General features: G+C 44.6%; 1 protein-coding gene across 2 annotated transcripts; it reads left to right on the forward strand.

The window, feature by feature from the left end:
* The first annotated feature begins 509 nt into the window (after positions 1-509).
* LOC125508979 lies at positions 510-6669 on the forward strand. 2 transcript variants are annotated; one of them, XR_007283896.1, is made up of 12 exons: positions 510-1391; positions 1479-1639; positions 1915-1975; positions 2050-2115; positions 2208-2293; positions 2815-2872; positions 3079-3291; positions 3504-3569; positions 3865-3944; positions 4019-4137; positions 4215-4338; positions 6209-6669. XR_007283896.1 is itself a non-coding variant. In XM_048673802.1 (11 exons), exons 1-10 carry the CDS (start codon positions 618-620, stop codon positions 4131-4133), a joined length of 1680 nt encoding a protein of 559 aa, XP_048529759.1. In that variant the 5' UTR covers positions 511-617; the 3' UTR covers positions 4134-4137; positions 6209-6669. The 2 variants fall into 2 exon arrangements, 1 of the variants encoding a protein (XP_048529759.1); XM_048673802.1 differs by lacking the exon at positions 4215-4338 and having other exon boundaries at positions 511-1391.
* Positions 6670-8491: the final 1822 nt, after the last annotated feature.

Below are 8491 nucleotides of genomic sequence, written 5' to 3' on the forward strand. Positions count from 1 at the left end.
GGCTGGGGGCCGGGGGCGACGGGAGGGAGGATGAAGGGCGCGTCGGCGTCCCCGAAGGAGCGAGTGCGGCGGAGCGGACGTCGGAAGCTCATGGTGGAAGCGTGGAGAGGAACGAGCGACGTCTGATACCAAGTTAGACGAGTGAACTGTGTCTATATTTATTCATCATACACAGAGTGTTTAAATACATGTGGAGAGGTACACCCGATAAGATTAGTTACAACAATATCGTGAGACAAGGAGGGGATCACGACGTGGATGGAGTCGTGGGCGCGCATGCATGCGTGGGCGCAGTCCCTCCCGAGCGATCCGTGCGCGTGGGCGCCGTCCTTCCCGAGCGCTCTGGGCGAGGCCGTTCTCCTCCTGACAACCGAGGCCCAGTGGCAGATGTGTTTACAGTCCGAGTGATTTCGCTATTGCGGTCTTATTTTTTTAAGGCGCCCCACAAGAAAGTAACCAGGCCTGGTATTATTCCTGCCCGGCCTGGCCCGGCCCGGAACTTCGCGATCCCATCTGACTTTCTTTGTCGCTCCATTCGTGGTCACCACCACCACCACACCCGTTTCCCCGGAAACCCCACAGAACCCTGCAACCACCTCCGCGCGCCGCCGCTCGCCATGGCTGCCGCCGCCGCCAGGGCAGGCGGCCGCCCGTGGCGCGTGATCCCGCGGCCGGTCATGGAGACCGTCCTCCACAACCACGCCCTCCACCCGCGCGTGCCGCAGCCGCTGCTCCTCCACGGCCCCCGGGGCGTCGGCAAGTCCACGCTCCTCCTCAACCGCCTCCTCCCTCAGTGGTCCGAGCCCCCGCACTACGCCGCCTTCGTCGACTTCCTCCACCCCTCCCCCAGTTCCCCTGCTCATGCGCCCTGGTCTCTCCTCGCCGACACGCCCCCCTCCCTGCCCTCTCTCCGCCTCCGGCTCGAGTCCGCGCTGGAGGAACTCACCCGCGCCGCAGTACTCCGAGGTGCCGTCGGTTCCAAGGACGTGCTCGCCGCGCTCTCGCGGTCCCACGGCCTCCACACCGTGCTCTCTCGCCTCGCGGGCCCTGCCTCCCGGCGCGGCCAGGGCACTAACTCGGTTCCGGTGCTCTGGGCAAGGGCTGTCCTAGCTGCAACCTCCTCGGCCCGTGGTGACGACCCCACCTTCCGCATTGGCGAGGGGGAGGCAACGAACTGCTCCATGGAGGAGAGGGCGTACATGCAGGAGGCCATGGCGGCGCTGCGTGTGGCCAAGGAAGTTCTCGGGATGCAAGAGGGATGGAGGAAGGAGGCGGTGCGGGAGATGAATAGGACAGGCCGGTTCTCCCGTCCACTGGCCAATTCGGCCACAGACTGGCCATGCCTCTTGCTGGATGTGTTGTCAGGCGCAGCCGAGGAGGATTTTTTCCAGGTATAATTTTGTGTGACTTCAGTTGGTGCGAGGGTTCATGAGAACAATGTGAGGCAGTGTGCCAGTGATGACATTGTTGATGTGCAGCCAAAGCTGGTGCTGAACAACGTTGATGCCCTGAGGAAGGCGACATGCGAGGACGATATAATGGTACCCGCAGCAGTGTACCATGACAGCTTCATTTGGAGGGTGATAGCACTCGGTGCTAATGAACAGTGCTTACCAGTCATCATGTCCACCTCAGATGGGTAAGTGTCTGCCTGTATGTTTCTGCATGCTATGTTTGATGAATGTTGCATTACTTGAATGAACAGAATGCATAGAGACTAAATGAATGCTCAAAGACTTGCAAGTCGCAACAAGATTAAGAAATTTGTATTGCCTTAGCATACGGTTCTGACCTACTTTGTTGGTTTATTGTACTATCCACAATACAGATGCACAATTTATCTGTTGATTCAAATGCTAAGAACAGTCTCCATGTAAATTGATAAAATTAATTTTCCTTTTGAAACCATTGCAGATACTATTCTTCCCAAGCATTCGTCGATTTTGGTTTTCCTAATATCTTCATTTCTCGTGAGGTATGCTTAGTTTACTTTTGGACAGTTGTGCTTTTTCCTCGTTTGCCTAAAGTCATGATTACTTTATACCACAGACGTTTGGTTGGACACCACAAGAAGCTAAGCTGCATATGGTTTCTGAGTTCTTCAGTGAACAGGAGGTAGTAAGATTTTATACTTGCTAATTCCGTTTCTTTTCTCCCTTGTGCAAACTGCGTGCATAATTTCCTTCTGATGTTTATTGAAGTTATAGTGGAAAGTCGTTGATGAGCTTCTTGGACCAAACCCACGACAATTATGTGAGATATATATGCTAAAGCAAAAGGCGAATGGCCCAGAGTAAGTAGCATTACTGCTTTTATCAATTAATTCTATAAACTGTCGCTTACAACGGAAGTGTTCGAAGTCTTTAGTCCTCGAGCCTTATTATTTTCAAAAACAACAGTCCCTCTGTTCTTAAATCCATGTCATTTCAGACATGGGCAATCTCTAACATCCAACTTTGACTGTTACTTCTCATCCCACACAGATATCTTAGTAAGAAACTGATAAACGCTAATATTATAAAATGACGAATCTAATAGTACTAATTTTGCGTGTCAAAACTGAATATTTTCTTTATATATCATCAGTCAAAATTAAAAAAGTGTGATTGCAGACATCATCTATTTCCTCATGTTGGTAGTAATCTTCAGCAGGTTAATAGTTTGCAGTTAAGTCTATTGAGTGGCAGAGTTCCACCATATTTTAAGGATTCCAAACATAGTATGTTAAGAGCATCAACCTCAGTCTGTTTGGCACTGCCATGCGTTCATACTTCATGTTACTGCTATTGTTGTTTAATATCCATTTGATTGCAGGGTTTTGCATGACACAAACATTGAGGAAATTATTGACACATACCTGGCACACTTGCAAGTAAGTAAATGTTTTAATCACAGCTGAGGCACCTACACTGTATGAGATGTCATTCTCCTCATCATGGAAAGCTTTAGTTATTTCTACTTCGCGGATCTGCTCTTTTATTGAAAGTGTGTACTTTTTCATTCAATATCGAAACTAGGAGAAAGCAGCCAATATAAGAGGTAAACGAGCATGACCTTTGTTCCATTTCTGCTCACCAGGTATCTGTTGTGAATCCCGCAATGCAAACAGCATTAAGTATGGTGCAGAAGTTTGCTTCTGATGTACGCGAGGGTAAAGTACCAGAGAACAGATTGTCTTTTGGCGCGCCTTGGAGACATCCACCTCGGGCTGACAATCCTGACATGTGCTATAAGTGGGCAAAGATTCAACTGATGGATTTTGTCCAGTCTTATGTAAACACAGAATTTGGGGTAACTATTACTTTCCTTCTACTACCCAGGCAATTGCATTTCTACAGTAATAAAAATATGGATGTCACATAATAGGGGAAGTGACAAAGTTAGATTGAAATGATAAGATAGTATATCTTCAAAGTTCAAAAGCTCTAGGCGAAGTTCTCATTTTACATCATGTATTTTGTGGATTTCCGGAGTTTTAGAGTTCTTATTTGTGTGTTTTGTAGTTGAATTACCTAGCAGATGATAGCCTGGAAATATTGGATGATCCTGCAGCAGTCGCCATGATGGAGGTATTTCGATCATTTTGCATCAGATACTCAATAGTAGAATCTGTGACAGTTAAACATTTTTAGGTTTGGCCATCGGAATAGAAAACATCAGCAACATCTACAAAGCTAAATTGATATTGCCAGATCTATCATCAAATACAAATATATTTTTATAATGCATACATTTGAATCAACAATTTTAGATGGTCAAAATGCCACCGTGGAAGCCATGTCAATGTCTAAAACTACCTACATTGCAAACTCTGATGGAGTATTGGCCTGATGGTAGGATGCTTATATGTTTGATGTTTGCTAGGTTGGCTTACTTTATCAACAGAGAGATCCATCCTTTGTGCGACCAATCACACGTGGGATTCAGCGTTGTCTTGCTAGATGGTGCGTTCTTGTACTTATGTGTGGTATTGTAAATGTTTTGTTTCTTATGGAACTTTTTTTGTGGTTATGCGAAGGCTTGTTCAGCAGAGACTAGAGTTGACCCTTCAAGGATCAATATCATTCTCATGGCAACGTGTAATTCGTGGGCGAAGCTATCGACACTTGATGAAGGAAGTCGGCTACAAGTAACAAGGTATATAAGAAGTTCCCAAATATCCATTAATTCGTTTGAACTTGAAGTGGGGATCTTACACTTCATTTGTTATACAGTTTATGCCAAAAAAAAACAGGTTAATTTCATAATGTGGAACTGACGTGTGATTTTGATGGACTTATATAATATTCATAAGAACGTTTGAAGCATATATGATTTTGCGATCACTCACATGCACATGTAAGTTTTTTCACCTGTCATAACCATTTGCTATTTTCTGTTCAACCAGTTAGTAACCCAGTATGTGTGGATCATTATAGATTTGAATAATAATTCCGTATGTTCAGCTTTCCTCTAATCGGTTACCTCAATCTGTAGCATTACACCATCTGGTGTGAAAATTCACAGCCGTATATAGTATGCCACATCAAGCATTTTCCATTAAATGAAGCAAAGTGTAATTAGCAAACAACAGTCGTTTCCTTTGAAGAGGACCTCACTTTCAAACCACAAACTCTTGTCAAAGAGAACGACCGTCCCTGTAGTTTGTGTTCCTGTAACCTGGTGATTGTTTGGCCATAATGTTTGCATCCAAATGTGTCCTACCTTGTGCTCACTTGATGTCCTATTTAATTTTATTTATTTGCTAGAAGCTGCTAAATTGTGCTGCATATCAAAAATTTCCCTGCCCTTTTCTTCATCTTCAATAAGCCTCTCTCTAATTCCCTTGCCCTTGAGCATCTCATCATGGCCTCACCTTCCTCATTTTTGTGTTTGTTCAAACCCCAAAACTGAAATCACTAGCTTCTCTTCTCCGTGCATTCCATTTGGCCATCGCCTGCCTGTCGTGGCCTTGAATATTTTCATGCCGTGATTGATTTCCCTCTCTTCTTCTTGCACCTAGGTTGTGTGTGCGTGTGTGTTTCTCTCCAATACTCGGGAAACTCTGTCTGATCCAAATTAAATTGTTTTAGAATCTGTGCCAGTGGATCATTTTTAGGTTTAGCCTTCCATCGTTTAATATATGTACAATTATTTCTATACCAGGCAACATATTTTTGTAGAAACTAATAGTCTAAGTGTCACCTTGGACTTGGATACATGTCAGAATCCAAAAAACTTACATTTGGGATCATAGGGAGTTCTACTTTAATTAGATTGCATCTGCTGCCAAATGCGTGATCATAGGGATCATAAGTTTGCAGCGTTAATTTGCCAATGCCGTCCAAGTGTGATGTCGACGATGAAGCCAATTTTTAGGCCCATCATTTCAACTAGCTCCGTAGATCCTTAAGTTTGGAAGCTTGTGGTGTTCCAATCAGAATGTGGTCCTGCTAAGCCAATGGAGAGCATCCAACTGTAAGTATAAGTTTGTGCCGATTTAGCATTCTCACGCTGTTCGCTTTCTACTCAGCTTGATAGGCAGATACAGTAAGGAACATTTGAATACATTGGATGGGGATCCAACGATATTAGACATTTCAAGTAGGAAATTGGGCTTTGATGTCTTCATGGATCAGTAGTATGGTGCAGAGTTAGGAATGCCTTTTCTTTCTCGAATGTGAATATTTGGAAGAAGACAGTGGTTCAGCTTCATCAACGAGTATTAACATCCCACTAGTGTTTTTTTCTTCTAATATCCTCATTTGCATGCCACATACTATTCTCTAACGATTGATGTTTCATTCAGTACTACCTAGTTGCATATTCCACAAACGAAATGGTGGAGGGTGCGTTTGGTTTGAGTCTTTGAGCCCAAGTTTGACATATCAAAATTTTGTTTGCCCATGGGTTGGCTTATGCTGGCAAGAACAAATGCACTAGAGGCAAAAGGAGCATTGGCATGTTTAAAGTTTGGCATCCATCCAAAGTTCCAAAGAAAGACCAATTTTTTGGGCATGACTGAAAAATTGGTAGGGTATATGTTGGCCACAATTAAACATACCCAAATTGTCTGTAGACAAAACATAATAACCATTGTGTGCTCTTAAAAGAGAAATAAAAGTGCATTCGTTTGCATACTTCAGCTCTTGTCCTGGAAATTTGCATATCATTAGAGCGATACTTTGTTGCTCAGGCTGTTCAACCTTTCCTGCCGTTTGTTTTTCAGGACAGCTGAGGAATTTTGCAGGTCGCCGGAGGTGGACATCTATTTTAACTAGGAGATCAATCATAGTGGCACTGTGGTTCTTTTAGGTTTATATTCATACATCGTTTTGGATGAAGATTGCCGGCTTTCCATGTCACGAACTGGGAATCTCGCCCAAGTGGGACCGGAAGTCGACACGAAACCCGCTCTGTCTTGGACGTACGATGGCAATAGCAAAAGATAGCACTATTGCAATTTTTGGGGGGCATGTTTCTGTAACTAAATATATGATCGAATTCTGCACCAGTTCATGATCTGACTTGCTCATACGCGCATGATACTACTTTCACTCATAGCGTAGTGGAGTAGAATGAGCATGTGCGCTGTGTCGTGTCATGTGGAACTGGCTGGTCTGCTGAATGTATGTTTGTTACAGTAATTCTTTCGGAATAAGAGGGCGGCCCTTGACTTGATTCCCAACAGATTAATTTAATGATGGAATGAGAGGGGGCCCTTTGTTGGCACTAGAGCTTTTGAGGGGATTATAAGGGATAATACCCACAGGGATTGGGTGAAACCCCTACTCCACCCAATCCCATCAAATCCTCATTTATCCCCAATCCACTAGGGAGGGGTAGTGTATTGAGTATTCAGAAAAATACATTAGAGTTAGGGGAATTCTAGGGAAAAGTGGGGATAAAATCGGCCAATACATTAGAGTTTGGGGAATTCTAGGGAAAAGTGGGGATAAAATCAGCCAATTGCACTAGAACCAAACGGGCTTTTATGGATAGGAGGGGTTTGAGTTTTTTTTAACACAGTAGAGGCGCAAGCCCTCATACATACGCGCATATACTCACCTTTATAAACGCGCACATGCACATCCTATCTGAGCACCTTGAAGACACTGAGCCGACGTATTATAATACTTGAACCTTGATAGGGCTGGGGATACCAACTGTCCCTCTTAACCAATCAATCACAGGTTGGTTCGCGGAGGGAATTTAAGTTTGACCAGGGTAATCCTTACCAATCCCTAAAAAAATTTACATTACTAAAGAAATATACGCTCTTACATTTCTTTACAAAGAGAGTATCAAACAAGGCCTGAGGGTGTGAACCAATTCATTCCCGATTTGTTGAACCATCTGTTTAGTGCTTGGCTTTTCGAAAAGTTTTCTTGTTACTTGGGAAAAAAACTGGTGTTAGAGCATCTCCAACAGGGGCACAAACAAAAGTTTCGCACGCTAAAATAGTTTTAGCGCGCTACTGTAGCATTTTTAGCGCGCCGGAGTCAACATTGGTTTACCAGATGTCCAAAAACGTGCGCAAAAAAAACACCAGTGCAAATTATGAAGCGCGCGCAATCCGGTGCCCCAAATTTACAGCTTCTGATGGCATTTTTTAGCACGTGCCCAATTTTTTTTTTGCACGTGCACTATTTTACAGCTTTTGCTGGAGCTGTCTAGCGCCCAAAAAAATGCGAATTTTAGTGCGTGAAGCAGTTTTTGTGTACATGTTGAAGATGCTCTTAAGAGGGCAAATGTTTGCTAGCTAGGTCGTGTCTTTCAATAATCAGTGCCCAACTTTGGAGGCAATTATTTTAAACACACAACTTCATAGGGATAATTAATCACTTTTATAGGTGAAAGATCGTGGATGTCGCCTAGAGGGGGGGGGGGTGAATAGGCGCTTTAAAATAATTATGGTTTAGGCTTGAACAAATACGGAATAAACCAAGCGGTTAATTTGTCAAACACAAAACCTACAACAACTAGGCTCACCTATGTGCACCAACAACTTATACTAAGCAAGATAAACAACTATGTGATAGCAAGATGTATGACAAGAAACAATACGGCTATCACAAAGTAAAGTGCATAAGTAAAGGGCTCGGGTAAGAGATAACCGAGGCACGCGAAGACGACGATGTATCCCGAAGTTCACACCCTTGCGGATGCTAATCTCCGTTTGGAGCGGTGTGGAGGCACAATGCTCCCCAAGAAGCCACTAGGGCCACCGTAATCTCCTCACGCCCTCGCACAATGCAAGATGCTGTGATTCCACTAAAGGACCCTTGAGGACGGTCACCGAACCCGTACAAATGGCAACCCTTGGGGGCGGTCACCGAACCCGTACACTTTGGCAACCCTTGGGGGCGGTCACCGGTACCCGTCAAATTGCTCGGGGCGATCTCCACAACCTAATTGGAGACCCCGACGCTTGCCCGGAGCTTTACACCACAATGATTGAGCTCCGAACAACACCAACCGTCTAGGGTGCCAAGGAACCCAAGAGGAACAA

This window comes from Triticum urartu, chromosome 5 (assembly GCF_003073215.2).
Source record: "Triticum urartu cultivar G1812 chromosome 5, Tu2.1, whole genome shotgun sequence".
Taxonomy (NCBI): Eukaryota; Viridiplantae; Streptophyta; class Magnoliopsida; order Poales; family Poaceae; genus Triticum; species Triticum urartu.

Excerpts from the sequence above, each read along its gene's own strand:
- LOC125508979 (XM_048673802.1), top strand. The coding sequence starts at position 618 with ATGGCTGCCGCCGCCGCCAGGGCAGGCGGCCGCCCGTGGCGCGTGATC. Across the intron at positions 1,392-1,478 it reads CCGAGGAGGATTTTTTCCAG|CCAAAGCTGGTGCTGAACAA; the intron begins GTATAATTTTGT and ends GTTGATGTGCAG. Across the intron at positions 1,976-2,049 it reads ATATCTTCATTTCTCGTGAG|ACGTTTGGTTGGACACCACA; the intron begins GTATGCTTAGTT and ends TTTATACCACAG.